Below are 17,549 nucleotides of genomic sequence, written 5' to 3' on the forward strand. Positions count from 1 at the left end.
AAATGTGAATTAAGAATTTTCACCAAAATTTTTCCATCCATTTTTGTAGTAAGCGACGATGTGTGATATGCTGTTAAATTTTTATGCAGATTACAATTAATTTCTTTCATAACAGGGCGTTACGTATATTGTTAATAAAAATTTTTTAACGTACTCGTATTCCATGCTGACGTAAAATTTAGTTTGACAGAATTTTCGAAGTCATTTCATCCAAGGACGAAAACCTGAACTAGACTTTAAATAGAGAACAGCAATTTATATATTTGAAGTAAGTACTCGTATTTAGTTCATAGAATTAATAAAGCGCTTTTGTTATGAAATTACGGCTTACGTTCAAATTATATGCATTATACATAGAAGCGCGCAACTACTAATTTTCATACAATAACTGGAAGCGCAGTTGCAACGCTACAGTCGTGTCACGAACAAGCCACTTGGACTTTGAATTTGGAGAAACGTAGTCTTCTTCGTCTTCTTCTTGTTTATTAGTGGCTTGTTCTAGTCTATCTTTTTTGAAGACCGGGTAAAATGACAGTTCATTGTGCAAAAGTGTTGCCCGCTTGCGAGCAACTAGTGATTGCAGTCGATAAATATATATCGACTATCGACTGAATATTGGACTTATAATGGAATGAATATCCGAACATGTTTCATTTTAATCATCCTCGATGCATTATTTATCCAATTACTGAGCACAAATATTTCAATTGTCAATTTTGTGAGTACCATACACCGTCTTTAGAACTTTGTTTATGAGAGGAGATACATTTTAATGATTTTCATTTTAATTCAATATAGACAATCGAATTCGGCTATTCATCTCGATACTAGTAGGCCAATTGTCCAAATAAGAATAAAGAAGGCAACAACGCAATTAGTAATCATTAGAATGGCGTAACATTCACAATTCAGTCATTTTTGGCAAAATGTTGTCTTCTTTCACAATCTATCGACAACAATTACATAACTATTTAAAATTTTATGAAAACTGGCAACCCTACACATGGCATTTTACTCCGTCTTCAAACAAAACAGACTATAGCGACATCTTTTTAAAATAGTTTGAACTAATTTGTTTGTCTGTTTTATCGACTGAGATACTTTTAAAGTGCTAAATTTTTTATATAATGAGTGAAGGTTTCAAGTCCCTCATTCCCCGGTGTTCCGTCTGACTTCACTAATTGTTATTGCAAATATGGCGCGCTCGTGTCACGACAGTACCGTTGCGATTGCGCTTTCAAATATTTCAAATTAGTAGTTGCAGCGCTTGTATTAGCGTCTATTTTGAAGGCGCCAAATGTTTCATTACGCCATGTAGGTACAATCAAAGAGAGCATGTCAAGCTTGACACTTTGGACCATTTTTGTCAAACTGGCATTGAGTTGCACTTGAATCTTAAGTGTCAAGCGTGGATGGACATAAATTTAAATTAACATTCATAAATGGAACTCCAAGATATGTAATTATGTAAATAATCTCCACACCCTGTGAAATATTCAAATACATACTAATATGTACTAATTGACTAAACTTATTGGTGAAAATCAAGTCTTATATAGGATTCGTAGGGTTGAAAATAGATTTTGATTTTTAATGAAATGAACGATAATTTTATTTAAGGCAGGGTTTCGTAAGGGGTATGTGTAACACCGATTGTCTAAGGCGTTATTAATATAAAAATGGGTATACAATACGTTGTGAGTAAATAGGTACTGTGCGTGTGACCTTTTTGTGTTTTAGACCCTTTATTGGAGTGAGTGAGACGCGCGTTTTCATCTCTTCGCAACGGGTTTGTATGCTCTTTGAAATTTTTAGAGATCTTCGTGACTATAAAAAGGTTAAGAAACCCTGACTTAACGACATTTAGTTTATTAAAGAGGAAGTCATTCTTTTTTGGAGTAATCTCAGAATCTACTGTAGCGATATTTTGTTTTATTTTTAATACTTGTTATCAAATTTTAGCATTGCATTTGTTTTTATCCGGGTTCTTCAGCATCTACTGTTCTGATAATATTCCATATAATGTGCTGACAAGTGAGGACGCATATAAAATATAAAACAAGGTTCCGGCTAGCGTTCATTTCAAAAAAAGTCAATTAATATGATTTTACACACGTAAAGCGCATTTAAATTTATCATTCTACAGATATAATCTATGATTATTGACTAGAGTGGTGCTAAATTAGGTTCATTTAGTTTTTGTAAACTTTTCCCTAGGGTTGTAGTATATGTACCTTCTTAAGTACGTAAATAATTATAAAGTGGGCAGTTCATTTTAATGGAATCTATTTGACACTTGTGTTTTCTTGATAATAATAAATGGAATTGTATATATGTTGTTAGTTATAAAATCGAGTTGAGTTGACTATTATAGTGGTGTTATTCATTTTAAGCTTAAGTGAAATATTAAGTTAAAATGAATTCACAAAATATTTCGGCTAGTGATACTATGTTTGTTGGTGTAAACAAGAAATACTACATATATTAAATATATTCCGACCCTAGGTAAAGCTAAAGCATGAGAAATCAAAGCAAGTAATGCTTAATACTTAAATTGTAAAAAAGCTCAATAATGTCTATGGTATTATCGACTAACTACTTACAATCGTCTAAAACCACGGCCATATGTAAATTTTTCGATATACAAACGCTATTTTTATTACACTTAATGATCTATTTTATAAAATACATTTACTGTGGTAACAAACTCGTGATTATTCAGTTTACAAATTTCAAAAAAAAGATAATAAAAAAGATATGCGTGCCACTCGTACAACTATACTTTAATTTAATATAATTATAACATTACAAATAGTTATTTTTTCATATCTACTAGATAGTAAAGCACTTTGAAAAGTTTATTTCATCATTAGTACAAAAAGGTTTAGTATATTTTTTTTAATAAATAAAATTTGAAGTTAAATAAACGAAGAGAAGATTTTTATAAGTTAATAGTTTTCAGATTTCGCAGTTCACAATGACTTATTACTAAATTGACTAGAGTACTTCATTAGAGTAGTTCATTCATTTTTTTTATTTAAGTCAATCGTTGGTGTTGATGGTAATTAACATTGTTAAAAAGTGTAAAATTTTCACAATACTTTATTGCCTCCGATAATAATTTTTACATTGATATGTAGGTACGGAGTTTTTAAATTAATTGGTCATTCATAATCATCAAAATGAATGTTATTAAATCAATCAGGGTCAATACAATCATATTTAACAAATGAATGAAAACTAACCATCAAAACACATCTATCACTACACGCATATAAAGCCAGTTCATATAATATCAAAATAAATGAACATTCATTTAAAGTGCTATTAAATGAGCTGATAACTTCATTAAACGCGGCAACAACGAATGAACATTTACGAGTAAATTCATTTAAATGAAGCTGTGTCCGTTTAAATGAACACAAATGAATGGGTTCATTTAAATGAGTTGTGGTGGTTCATTTAAATGAATAGCTCACTTTTATGGGGTGCATCTGCCTACATTGTTGGTGATTGTGTGTGGGAGCTTTGACAGTGACAGCGGTATGTCAAAATCGCCGCTGAGTGATATTTGAGACACGCATCCTACGAGACCGCTCTTGTATTTGCCCATTGTGTTCATTTCTATTGATGGCAAGCCTCCTGTGGAAGATAACAAAGTATTAGAACTATAAATAAAATACAAATGAGAGATTCTTAATGTTTTTTTTGGCGGACAATCTTATTAAAACCTTGTCACAAATTAAAGGACTCGTCTGCACTACGTGTGCCAAAAGCTTAAAAATTCACTCAAGATCACTACAAAGAACATCCAGCCAAATTGGTTCCTACACTCATAGTGAAATCCGTTGGGCCACTGGGGTCATAGTTCACTAAGGAAACATGGTAATGACCATGTGCCATGAGTACGGTAGTATTAAATGAAATAATCTTTTCTGAAACATGTTTGCATTACTTTCAAAAAACGAACACGGAAAGTTTGTCATTTATGGACCGCGCGACTTCATTCCGGCCAAGGCCTGCAAAGTAAGCATGACAATCCATTACTGTCCTCTTTCCTAAGCTTTCAAATCTATCTACTAATAATGAAATAAGTAAACAGGCAAAAGAAAAACTCGTACAACCAACTGTCCAGTGTTCTAATTGAGAGAATTAAAAACACCTGTACCGTTTACTTAAAAAAAAAATGGCGGTAACATTTCAACTAAAGTGTTTTGGTATTATTTTGTTTATTCGTCTTTTTTGTATTTTGGTCGCGACAATGAGTGCTAGTGAGAAGAGCGATAACGAAAATACAGTAATAGATACACATTCCAACACATTATCAGAAGTTCAGCAGATTACTATTATTAATCTGCCTGGAAAAACAATAACATTCTCTTTAAGCAATTGTCCTAACACGTCAAATATTACTTTTAATATTAATTAACATTTTTTTACTTTTTCTATTAAACATCTTCCTCTCTTTAGTATTTTATTAATTCCTCACATTGTTTGAGAAAAAATCTATACATGCTTCGGCGGCAACGGGGATTGCTTGACTTGTATTAATATAAGGCCTGACTTACTATTAGTTACAAGGCGCTCGTCCTTGTAACTAATACTCGTCCAGCAATCCCGTACTTCCCGGCCTCTGCAATAATGTACTATTATTGCACATTGTAGAACAGTAGTCTAAGTATATTAGAGTAATAACGTAATGGAAAATAAGGAGATGCAATGTCGGTGCAGAAGCTGCGAAGGAGATGCAAACTTTCTAGTTTAAATCTACATTTCATACATCTGCCATAGACGGTCATGTTCAATCATTGACTTACAAATAAATGGACGACGGGTCTAATATAAAAACCACGAAAAAAATGTCCCAAGTCAACCTATTTAAACGTAGTGACATGTCAAGGAATATGAAAAAGCTAAAACGTTGAATTTAAATTGTAATGTCATCGCAGTACTGTCTAATTTTGCTTGATTCGCTGTCAGTCGAACAAACGAAGACTAGAGCGTGAATGACGCTCTGTATACGATTTTAACGCCCTATAAGTTCGGACACTTTTTAGCGCGGACCCGACGTCCATATAATTGTAAGTCAATGTGTTCAATATAAAATTTACTTTAGATTTTTATAGATTCTTATTTTAGACACTTACATCATTCTCGGCCTAGTGTTCATTACCTAATTTCAGTGTCTGCAATTTTTATTATTTAAGTATTCGATTTTTTATCGTATTCTCAAGTCCGAGAATGACCTTAGTTTTCTCTTTAGACTTTAGCATGACTTTAAACCAATACACAAGCAGAACTTACCTATATAAAGTCCGTTTTCAGTATTCAGTTGCTTCAGCTTGCCGGGTGATATTTTGCCAACGGAGCCCAGTCCGTCTACTTCCAATACACCTGCTTGTCTGTTTCTGGAAGTAAAATGGTAGACAAAATAGGATTTTTAGGAAATTTTGTGACGTGATACGTGAGATGTCGAAATTCATCTACAAAATTGAGTTTTAAGACAAAAGGATATTTAGCATTCAGGTACAGATTGAGTTATAAAAAAGTACATTTCCCAAATTGGTGGTACCGAGACTCGAGCCCGGGAATCCGCATCCAACGCGAATTGTTAAAATAATAACACCTCATTCGTGTATGTACAATATTCAACGAAGAATGTTGATCCTGATGATTTTTTTCTGTGTGGCCTGAAACTTTTTATTGGCACAAAGTATTCTAGTGCCATAAAAATGTAAACAACACTTTTCCTAAGTATATTGCACACATGAAAAATGAAGTGGCGCCATCTGGCGGCGCAAATGTTTTTAGATGTACTCAAAGAACATTACATTTGTTTAAACGTACTTGTTTTTATACTTAAATAAATAGTCTATTTATATTTGTACTTAGAAAAATAAAATCACGGAATACGACGTAGAGTAACAACGTAAAATGTAGTAATTGTTTACAATTTCTAATTATTTATATTTTGTAATCGCGTAAAGTAGAAAGAGAGCTTAATGGCATTTATATTGTCTTTCCGGCTGAGTGTTGCAGTTTCTTCTACTTATCTGTTAAAAGATGACAGATTATTCGTAGTAATATCAGTTTAAACTGCAATATTGTCAAAAGTTTGACAAATAATTAGTGAACATAATGGTAACACTGAGTCGAAAATTGATAATATCATTGCCATTGTATCGTATGTCGCGTTATGTGGTAAGACTGCAGGCATGCTTAGATTTCTTAGGGTCGTATTCCAGAACTCTACTCAATGCTCAAGTCAGGACTTGAGTATTGCAGTGAGCACTGAAAATCATACTCGAGTCCTTGCCATTAGGGTCGTATTTCCAGTGCTTGAAATCATACTCAAGTCTGCTCAAATCCTGACTTGAGCATTGAGTAGAGTTCTGGAATACTAACCTTAGTTTGTTAGATATCTTCGTTTATGAATGGTATCGTTGACGTACGTAGTTTTTTGTTCAATGTTTTAGAATTATTAATGTAGACATATTACCTTGTCGCTCGTGCTCTGTGCCATAATCCATCGTCGACTTTGGTGTGATTTGCTATGATCACTACTTCTCCACTGCCTAAATCATATCTGGAAAAAGAGGTACATATTCGTTTTTTTTAGTTTTCGATTTCTAACTGTGACAGTTTACTTTAACCCCACTTAGATAGTTGTTCTGCCATCTGCGCAACACGCTCATTTCAACAGACATTACAAGCAGTAATGTGAGCATTGCCAGTCAAATACTTGTGATTTAAAGCTCTGAGTGGCACTGCAACTGCTATGGACAAGCGTAACGCTTACCACCAGGCGCATGACTTGTTTTAAAATTTTTATACTTATTCATGGTTGTCGGTAAGTACCTACTTAATATTTTTTGTTCAAAATATTGGACTTTGGGCATGAATGTAACAAAAGTAGTTTTTATACCGTTTAATGAAAGTCTTGATGAATGATATGATTTTTTTAAGTTTATCGTATCTTTTTAAATACTGGCAACATTTCTCCCAATTTAGGGTAGATAAAAGTTGCTATAGGAAAAAAATAGGTATGAATATTGCACACGAAACCAAATAGGAATTGTCGTAACTCAGAACTCTGATTTGAGAAAACATGATTTGGAAATATAAAAACAAAAACGAATGAAACCATATAATAATATCGTTGTAGAAAGTGTGACAGCGGAAATTCGAAAAAGTTTTCTAGGGGAGCATGTTTAACATAAATAATATATAATAAAGACTTTTATTTCAGAACTTATGAATTCCATATATTGTTAGTGAAAAAAGAACTTAAAACACACTATGTTAGTACTTACAGGTAAATAATACAGATTACATTAGATACATTACATCACATTACATTTACATTCTCTATTTAATTTGTCCTATGACCCTCCTAATCAAATGAATTAGGATAGGACTGTCAAATCTATGGACAAGCGTATTCAGGATGCTATTGCGGCTACCACGTGCACGGTGGAGAAAAGAGGCGGCCTTTTTTCGCATTATAGCGTGAAAGCCGTCTGAGCGCGCCTCAGCGAACATTCCTGACGCGCTGCAGTGACGTTTTAAGGACTGTTTTAAAATATTTTGGTCAAGTTTTAAAACTCAATTTTGGTTTTAATTAAGTTTAAGTTTTAAAATACGTTAGTACGTACGGAACGTAAATATTTTAAAACATTCGTGAAAATATAAAACTTTTCAAAATGTCGCTTACGCCCTTTCTACAGAACACCGACGATATATTCTCGTTTATATATTATTATGGATATTTTATACTGAATGAATGAACTTTTTTTTGTCTTTTGTCTCTTTTTTTTTGTCTTTTGTCTTTTGTGGTGTCATTGTGGTAAACAAATAAATGTATTTTCTTTCTTCTTTTCTTTCAAATATTTTTCATTGCACAATAAATATTACAACCACAACACAGCAGTAATGTAAGTATGATAGAGTAAGCTAATGTACAATAGGAGCCCTTATTGCTAAGTAGCAATTTCTTCCAGGCAACCTTAGGATACAAATATAACAGTTGGAATAAGTATTATGTTTAAATAAAAATTCGCAATAAGATCCATTCAGTATTTTTTGAATTGTGTTTTCTCATTTCCACAATTTTAAGTTAGGCCAGTATTTGGTTTCACGTGGGACATATGTATTTATATAATTGCGATTAAAACGTACCTGAACACCAGCACCGAGTTCTCGACAGCGAGGGAGAGGAAGTCTCCCGGCGCGGTCATGGGCGCGCGGCCGCTCCACACCAGCAGACCATGTGGACTGACAGAGCGGAACCGGATGTTGATGTCCAATGTGTAGCTTAATAGCCTGGAACGTTAATAGTACCATCAGGGCTCCGTCACTCGCTCAAGGTTACGCGATAAGCGTCTACCGCTGAGTGTACCGACGCAACAAAAGAGTGTAACGGCACAAGCGCTCGTACAAGTCTTTCATTTATGAGTATTCGGTACCGCACGACTGCACACGGCGGGCAGCGTTATTTTCACCACTCTGAGCGCGTGCTTAGGTTCTTCTTTCGTCGTAGTGAGCACTTCGTGTTACTCAGATTTAGTAGGTTATTATAGCGTAGGTATTTTCGATTTTGTATATCTGCTACGTGGTAACTATTAAGTAATCTGTGGTATCTGCTAATCTCCATACCACTGATCGTAACTCTGAAAACGGTCAAAATTCCGTCTTATTTTTAGATGGCGCTGATCAATAGCCTGTAAGCAGTTTATATTATGTAAATGGCCGTGGATATTTATTAATTGCTCTTTAATATGAAATATAAGAATCAATTTTTTTCCGTGTAATATTATTTAAATATTGATCTTATAATTATTTTCTAAGCTTTGACAAATATGAATGTCAATAGATTTGGCATAGAGACGGCAGTGAAAGAGCGCAGTTTCAGTGTTCCTCAGGTTTTTGCGATTTAAAGCTCTGAGTGGCACTGCAACTGCTATAGATAGACGTGTCGCATAACAACAGACGCACCGCTTGCTCGTCCTGTCACTAGGTATCATTAAAAATGTATAAGTATATCTAATAACAGCGCATGCTTGGTTTTACACTGTGAATTTTGAACCGTCTTTTGTTGGTAGGTCAACGCGTCTTTCAGTAATATTTTATTTATCTACGCATATTCTCATAGCCCCGCATTAGGGTCTACCGCCTACTTTGACCTTGACAAATATTTCTCCCGGCTCGGGAATCGAACCCGAGACCTCTGGGTAGCAGTCCAGCATGGTAACAGTTCGGCTACTGAGGCAATTCAATATAAACCTTAAGGACGCGTGTACACGCTAAAAAATTCGACGTGTTAGCTACAGAAAAGATGAGAATGATCTTGTACACGACAAGAACTTTGTCGGATCTAGCCGAGAAAATTATGAGTATGTACACGATACGAATGCTTTCGGACAGACGTGTGTAGGGTAAAATGTGTCAGTGCATTACGAGTCTTCCAGGTAGCTGTCGTTTTACTACCGACTGTGGAAAGAAATAAATGTTGTATTTGTTGACTACTAAGCGTGTCGGGGGGTAGAGATTTTTTTCTTGCCCGGCGCCGAGGCAGTTAGGTCGTGTGTAGAAACGACGCGAATTCTTGCATAGACCCTGCGACTTTTCTTCGCGTGGACCCGCGCCTTAAATATAAAAGATAAGAAACAAATTTATTTACCTTTTCATTGTTTCCTCATCATCAATATGTATAAAACTATCTGTTCCAGTAAAACTAGGATACGTATTCGTGTCTCCCCAATTGATTTCGTTTGCATTTAAATACTTCACTTGCATGTATGTTTGTCCATCATAGGCAGGCTTCTCGGTCACAACGTCGTTATTTCTCTCAATGCTTGTTAAATATTGATGTTTTTTACTGGCGTAGAATTTCTTCTTTTTAAATTTCTCAACATGGTTATGTACGGCGTGCTTTTTGGTTTTAATTTTGTGCGATCTAGGTTTGAATCCTTTTTTAGGCACTATTGAATGGTGAACGTCGTTTTCGGATATGTTTTGAGGGTATATGGGCATTGGTTCCAGTTTTTCTTTGCAGAGATTCTTGTCACTGGAAAAAGGAAAAATATATTATGGGAAAATGCATTGATTCAGGTTTTCATTATTTTACAGGTTTAGAGGTATTACGCTGCAAGACGTCAGTAGCCGCTTCTTGGCCATGGTGACCATGGAAGAAAAAACAATGGAAGCGCCTTAAACCTCGATTACTATCAGAACCGCTGTCGCCAAAACTCACACATTTAATTTGAAACACTATGAAATGTAGTTAATATAATCTAATTAATATAATCTGGACTCTTAATATGATTGAAACTTTACCCTGTTGGCATATCAATTGTCAACGATATCAACGATACCTATTATTGCAAGCTACGACGTTTTGATTTTATGTTGAAATTTCAATCAATGTGCTGCCACCTAGCGGTTAATAGCTGAATGACTACGAATTCGAGATGTTTACTTAGTTCTAAAAAAAAAGCGACGGTACAAGGTTGTGTGTTGTAATAAAAAAAGTATTACGATAAAATTGAAAAATTGTTAAACTTAAATAAAATAATAACGCACACACACACTCAACATAGCCCCGCACTAGGGAAACCCTGTGTCGCGGGTGCCATGGACACACACATAGACAACCACAAATTACACCCAAACTCACGAGAGAAATAAATGTAGGCCATACAAATATTTCTCCCGGCCCGGGAATCGAACCCGGGGACCCCTGCGTGGCAGTCCGGTATGGTAACCGTTCGGCTACGGAGGCAGTTAAAATAAGACTTAATGACGATATAAAACCACTATGGATAATATTACAAGGGCGACTATCGTTTTTGCACTCTAAAGTAGCGAAATGAGGCTTTTTATTTGTAGTTTAGGTTTTTTTCTTGTAGTTTTTAATTTAATTTTTTTTTCGTATTATATTATAAATCGATTTTTCGTCAATTTGTTATAATTTTAAACTAGGCTGATTGTACGTAAATCTAAGTCATTTTATAAGGTCTCACTGCTGTCAAAAATTAGTCTGTAACCTTTTCGTTACAGTTTAACTTTGTCTTACCTGCCATAGTAAACAGCATTAATTTTCATGTCTTCTTTGTTTTAATTCTAAATTAGAAAAATAAGTAGCAACCAGCCCTCTACACTTAACAGACACGATTATATCGTATAGTGAAAATGGCGGACTGAGTTTAATCACGTGGAAATTCGCGTCCTGTTCACACACGTGCTTCTCAAATTTGCGTATCACGTGTGCTTAGTTAAGAGGGAGCATGCCAAAAAAATTTTGACGTTAGCTCCGCCCAAATTTGTGAAACAAATATATGCCTGAAGTTCGCGTGACATGCGACAGGAGATGTTGTATTTTGCGCATTAAAAGTACCAAATTCGTTTTAGCGGAATAACTCTAAAACTAAAGGGATTAAAAAAATAGTCCGTAGTGACAGTTGTCGATCATGCATAAATACAATTAATTATCTAATTTTTGTCCTAATAACCTGTAGCATTTCGAGGATAAATCGAAAAAATGTGAAAATTAGATGTCATTTCGTGATTGTTATCTATCGAGGAAACTTTATTATTTTATGTTTCTGATTAATGTCTATGCTTGAATATATCATGTTGTTACTCATACAATATTTTATTTTTAACTTTAAAGTGGATATACCCCTCTAAAATCAAATCGAAGATTAGGAATTTTTCCTCTGCTTCCTCTTAAGCACTTCTACTGTATTTATTTTTCTGTGGTGGTGACAATTCGGTGGTCGCCTTAATCCGTCTGTAGATTCTACTCACCCGCATGTATCATTCAGAGGTTCCTCACAATTGTCAACGTTCACACCGCCGAGCGCCGAAGAGACGACCGCCAGTTCTTCATCGTTTATCACTAACTGTAATTAATATTAGGGGAAATATTTAGTTGTGTACCAAAAACTTAATACATATGGGGCATTATTAATATAGATTGGTCGTTATGACCTCCATGGTCGGGTAGCTTTCACACCAGTTTTCATGGTGTCGCCATCTCTGAGGTCCCGGGTTCGATCTCCGGCCGGGTCAGGGTAGAAACTAACTTTTCTACATTGTTTCTGGGTGTTTGTTGTACGTCGTTGCTTTCGATTTCCATAACACAAGTGCTTTAGCTATTTACTTTGCGATCAGAACAACGTATGTGATGTTGTTTAATATTTATTTAACTTAAGAGCTCAGGTTAAAAAGATAAATATTAATAATAACCGACTGTCCGTGGTCGATTTCATAAATTAAGTTTATCACTTGGACCCAGGTAAAATGAACAAATCGCTATTTGTGGGCAATATTATCATATTGTCTACAAATAGCGATCAGGTCGTGCGTGCGTATGAGCAGCAATACGCGTTTACAAAGAGTTCTAATTTTGATCAGACGCTATGCCAAATAAGCCATGGATGGAACGAATCAGCGGACCTCACGAATTTTCCTGTGCGCTTGTTGCAGATCTTTATTTTTGTTTTTCTAACGGCTTTTTTGCCGTATATATCTAACTTCTCAGCCATTAAATAAAACTGTTTTCATAGTAACAGTAGAGCTCTATATTTCTGCCGCCAAGCAGTAATCTTCTTCTTAGCGTGTTGACAATAAAACCTCTTCAGAGTAACTGTAGCTAGACATGGCTTCGATGTTGGGACGAACAAACACAGCGCTGCCGTGTTTTGGATGGAGAATTTCGGCCACTAGGGTAAAACCAGTAATATAGGCTCTCATTTGGTTAGGGCCACGATGCGTTTCTTGAACGCATATGACATATACTCGATTTTTGCGGTATTACTGTGTTCCGGTTTTGAAGGGTAAGGGTGCTGGTGAAATAACAGGCACAGAACAGTTTTAGAGGAGCTTCCCACGTACAATTTGGTTGTGGAATGAATTCCACATTTCACGAATTATCTATTTCTGCCGCCAAACAGTAATGTCAGCATTACTGTGTCTCGGTTTTGAAGCGTAAGGGTGCTGGTGAAACATGGGACTAAGTAACTTATGTCTCAGGGTGGCAGGCGTAGTGGTAGTGCCCGTCAGATCTCTGCGATTTACAGCTCTGAGTGGTAACTGTTATGGACAGGCATGTAGTTTACCATCAGGAGCACGACTTGTTCGTGCCGTCACTTGATGTTATAAAAAAATATATAATATATATTATAAACTAACCTGTCCAACACAACCACTAAACGAACTCTTCAATGCTAGTCTAGCGGGCAAAGGATGAGGTGCTCCGCCCAGCAACATCGGTTGCTTCAACGTCAGATGTCTGGCTGTGCCGCGTGATGTAACCGACCGGGTTGTGTCCGTCATGTCACGAGTGGATGACGATCTGACTCGAAGAGAGGCACGGCGACCGGAACGGCTTACTGAAATTCTGTGCCAGGTGTTCGGTTCCAGAGGGTAGGCTGACCTGAAATTTGAAAATTTAAAAAAGTTTCATTTTACATTCCACGAAGTACTGTGATAATTTTATACAAGTGTTAGTCATTTCAATTTGTCTAGTCGTTTAACGAGTAAAATAAACATTAATCTACGAGTATAATACGTAATAACAGCATGCTGTAGCGTCATTCTCTAGAAACATTTCATATAACATTTCGTTATTGAACTCACGCACACGCGTATATACGCACGCGTTAGGGTAGACGCGTCAGTGACAAGGATTACAACATTTAACATTGTTCGTCTTTATTTTTAATGGCAGTACATTTCCAGGAAAGTACTACCATCTTACCTATTTCTGCCGTCAAGTAATAATGTGACCATTATTGTGTTTTGGTTTTGAAGGATAAGTGTACTGGTGAAATAACTTATTAAATTATTTTTTTTATTATTTAAAGCGATTTTCAGCTCTCAGCAGCGTTGCACCTGTTATGGACAGGCGTCCGGTTACTTGGTATCATAAACAAAGAATTAAAAGAATTCTCTTGTGTGTGTGTTTTATTGTGTTTTCAGTAAGTCATTTTATTGTTTTTAATCTTACTTATTTAAACATGTAAAATTTCTTTCATTTTTATTATCATGTTAAGAATTGCTTTTATAACGAAATCGTCTGTTTAGCGACGGACAGTTTTTTTACGACTGGGAAACTAAACAATCACACAAAACCATTTTCCAACAATTTATTTACCCGTATAAGCACGAACAAGTCCCAAATAGCACCTCAAGTATAGATTTTTATCCTGTCTTTCACCCCGGCCGGCTAGCTGGCATTATGCCAACGTTGTGATTTCTCGAAACAGTTACTTCTTTACATATGTTATGCTATTTATGTTGTCAGTTCTGCCGACTGTTGGGGGTATATGTGTTGTAATGGCCGTCCTCAAATTATGTTGCATAACACTTCGGCATTATATCAACCATATCTATATTTTAGTCAATGTACAGTTAAAGAAAGAGTTAACATAGGCGATTGTTTTTCTACATCGTAGTTTGTGCACACTTATTATTATTATTAGGGTGGCTTCATTCGGGGCATATGTATTCTCTTATCACTGCGACCGTCAACTGATCTCTTGTGATCACCACTAATTACAGTTCGGAGCCAAGGCCGACAGCATTGAAGAACTGAAGGATTTGCCTGGCTCCGACAGATTTGATGTCCTCTAGTTGTAGCATGTGCCTTCCCATTATGGAGCTTCGTACGCACATTAGCGTGTAACATTGGGTGTGTAACTCTAATCTCTCTCTGCCCAATATTTGACATGTGCTTGTTCAAGCCACGGTGTCCTGTTAAGACTCTAGTGAGCATTCTGATGTCATTCCTGTACAAGGAAAGAGCTTCTCTACAATGTTTGGCACTGTAGGCAGCTATCAGGGCTTTTGAGTACACACTTACGTTGGTAGTGATAAAATCTACCCTAAGGTGATTTTCCACCAGTGAGACGAGACGAGAATTGAAATCCCGCCGGCCTGTTTCCAGCAAAAAATGCCATTAATAGCTGTGGTTGTGGATTGTGACAATTCAGTGCCATTCAGGTCATCTAGCGACAAACACGCGGCTGTAGTAACATGTCCCGTAAATTATTATCAGTACAGTTTATTTACTTTACATAGGTATAGTTAAATTACATTATATTTAATCACTTCTTATAAATAAAGTATTTTTTTTAATAAAAATGTGAGTGCGCATTTGACCTCCATCTCACCTAATGGAAAGTGATGATGAGGTCGACGATGGAGCATGCACACCTAAATAATGCCTATTGACTCTCGCCTTGAAAAGATCCAAGTCATAAAGTTCAGAGAACAAGCGAAATGCCTCGTGTGAATCTTTGGAATGTTCACAACATGGCGGTAGAACCCAAGCCTACGTCTAGTCCCCCGGTGATGAAAAGGGAAAGGCGGAATTAAATAGTGTAATTCCATCGCATTCTCCATGTATATCCTGTAGAACACCCGACAAATAGGCAACATTACGGCGCAGTTGAGTCACTTATAAGCCTTTTGACACGCTTGACAATTGAACCCAAGGTGGTCAGTTGGTATATAGCAGAGCCGTCCCTAACGTGGCAGCGATACTCCATGCAATAATGTTAGTATAATTATGTTTTCATACGGTATGGTGTGACGGGCTGGAGTCCATCGTGTGGTGGGTGCTTGGGTGGGTCCTACAAATGCCACCCAAGCTCCTCCAGGAGTAATATTACCTTATTATTACATTATTTATTACTGCATTACATTCTTTCATAAAGGCGTTTAATAAGACAGTGTTCATACATTGACATCGTTATAGCGGTTACTTAACCTTTTTTCTTCGAACAAGCCTTTATTTAGAAAATGTGAGGGCATTACGAAATTGTCTAGACGTGTGCGTGCTAGTTGCTGTTATAGGTATATGATTGAAAAGCACGAAGGGTGGCGGTGAACGGCCTTACTCATGCAATGTGGGTAGTTTAAAATTACATTTTCTTTTTTTATTTTGCAATTTCTAATTTAACTAAAGCTCTTGTGTTATGGAAATCGGAAACAACGACGGAATCACAAACACCCAGACCCGAGATAATATACACGAGTTAAATTTCTACTTTGACTCAGCCGGGGATCGAACCCGGGACTTCAGAGACGGTGACACTATGAAAACCGGTGTACAAGCCACTCGATCACGGAGATCGTCAAAATCGATTGATTAATAAAGGTACAAATAAGTATAATATGAAACAAAAAGACACGTCACCTAATTTCCATTTTGTTTTTAGTTTGGGATCACACATTCAATCACGCACGCACAAATACACCCAAACATACTCACTCACTTAGAATATGGTTATTATTCTAAGCTCACTCATATAGGTACATACATAAAGTAACTATTACTTTTTTCATTGTTACAATAATTTTACCAACTGCCTTCTACTTAACACGTAGCGAACGGATATTGGCTTTACTAATACGTAATAATATAGACGTTATTTTTGTTAAATATTATTTAAGAAACACAGTTGGTTTATTTTAGGTTTAATCTAAACTTTTTACTTTACCTGTAAGTATTGTTTTATGTATTGGCAAAGGTATAAAAACAGATTTTAAAAAAAAGCTACTTACCTGACAAGAGCAATGCCTGACCCAAGATCAAAGGCGAATTCCATGAAGTAGTTCCTTAAATGAAGCGAGAAGAAATCCCCATCGCCACTCGCATGCTCAGAATTGTACAGCACCAGGCCGTCGCCGTTCGTCGGTTTTAAGGTTATCTGAAAAAAAAAAACAGCAAATTTGAATCGTCTCTTTTTTTATTAGCCTGCTGTGTCCCACTGTCATGCCTCTTCTCTTGACTTCCACAGTTCCCTGTTTGACGCAATGTTAACCTAGTCCTCGTCTATTATTTTTAAATTATATCGAAATAGATGGGTTCGGTTAACAGGGGGCCTACAGAGGGAAAAAATACTTTTATTGCCCTGCGGGCGGGGTGCCGAGAAGGGTATACTGCTATTAACCTGCAACGATATTTTTTGAGTAAATTAAGAGTAGAATCTGTTCGCAAGAAAAGAAACATGATCAATTTTATAAAAACATATTGCGCCTGTCTTTGAAAGCATTTAATGGATGGAATGTAATTTGTAGTATCAGATTTAAAATAAATAAATGTATGTTTAAACACTTAAATTAAATTATTATTTTCCTATCAAGTTCTGTGGTTTTCGCGATTGTTATACTTTGCAAATGAAACTATTTAGAACGGATATTATACATAGGTTGCTAACAGATAGCGCTATGCCTAAAAAGCCTGGCCATTTTGGACTCAATCGACAAACGGGCCAAGAGGCTTATAGGTGACTCGGAATTAGTAGAAGCGAAGCAGCAGAGCCTTGAATGCCGCCGTAAAACGTTACAACTAGGACCTTTTGAAGGCGAGAGTGAATTGGCATTATTTAGGTGTGTATGCTACACTGTCGGCCTCATCGTCACTTTCCACCAGGTGAGATAGAGGTTAAATGCACTTTTATTTTTTTTTATACAAAAAAGCTGTTTAAATTAAAAATGAAAGATCGGCAATAAGCACATACGACATTCGTGAGGCCTGT

At 36.1% G+C, this 17,549-nt stretch overlaps 1 protein-coding gene across 1 annotated transcript in view; it reads right to left on the reverse strand.

Annotated features, from left to right (window-relative positions):
- Positions 1–3,051: 3,051 nt before the first annotated feature.
- Positions 3,052–17,549, reverse strand: part of LOC113227337 (pikachurin-like) — a 311,398-nt gene continuing 296,900 nt past the window's right edge. Inside the window, exons 11-18 of the mRNA XM_026460230.1 lie at positions 16,573–16,718; positions 13,195–13,438; positions 11,809–11,903; positions 9,680–10,066; positions 8,179–8,322; positions 6,500–6,586; positions 5,305–5,408; positions 3,052–3,642 (exon numbers count right to left, since the gene is read on the reverse strand). Of these exons, the coding sequence (XP_026316015.1) occupies positions 3,482–3,642; positions 5,305–5,408; positions 6,500–6,586; positions 8,179–8,322; positions 9,680–10,066; positions 11,809–11,903; positions 13,195–13,438; positions 16,573–16,718 (1,368 nt within the window). The 3' untranslated portion in view covers positions 3,052–3,481. The remainder of the gene's footprint in view (positions 3,643–5,304; positions 5,409–6,499; positions 6,587–8,178; positions 8,323–9,679; positions 10,067–11,808; positions 11,904–13,194; positions 13,439–16,572; positions 16,719–17,549) is intronic.

This window comes from Hyposmocoma kahamanoa, unplaced genomic scaffold, assembly GCF_003589595.1.
Source record: "Hyposmocoma kahamanoa isolate Upper Pololo Valley unplaced genomic scaffold, ASM358959v1 210, whole genome shotgun sequence".
Classification (NCBI taxonomy): domain Eukaryota; kingdom Metazoa; phylum Arthropoda; class Insecta; order Lepidoptera; family Cosmopterigidae; genus Hyposmocoma; species Hyposmocoma kahamanoa.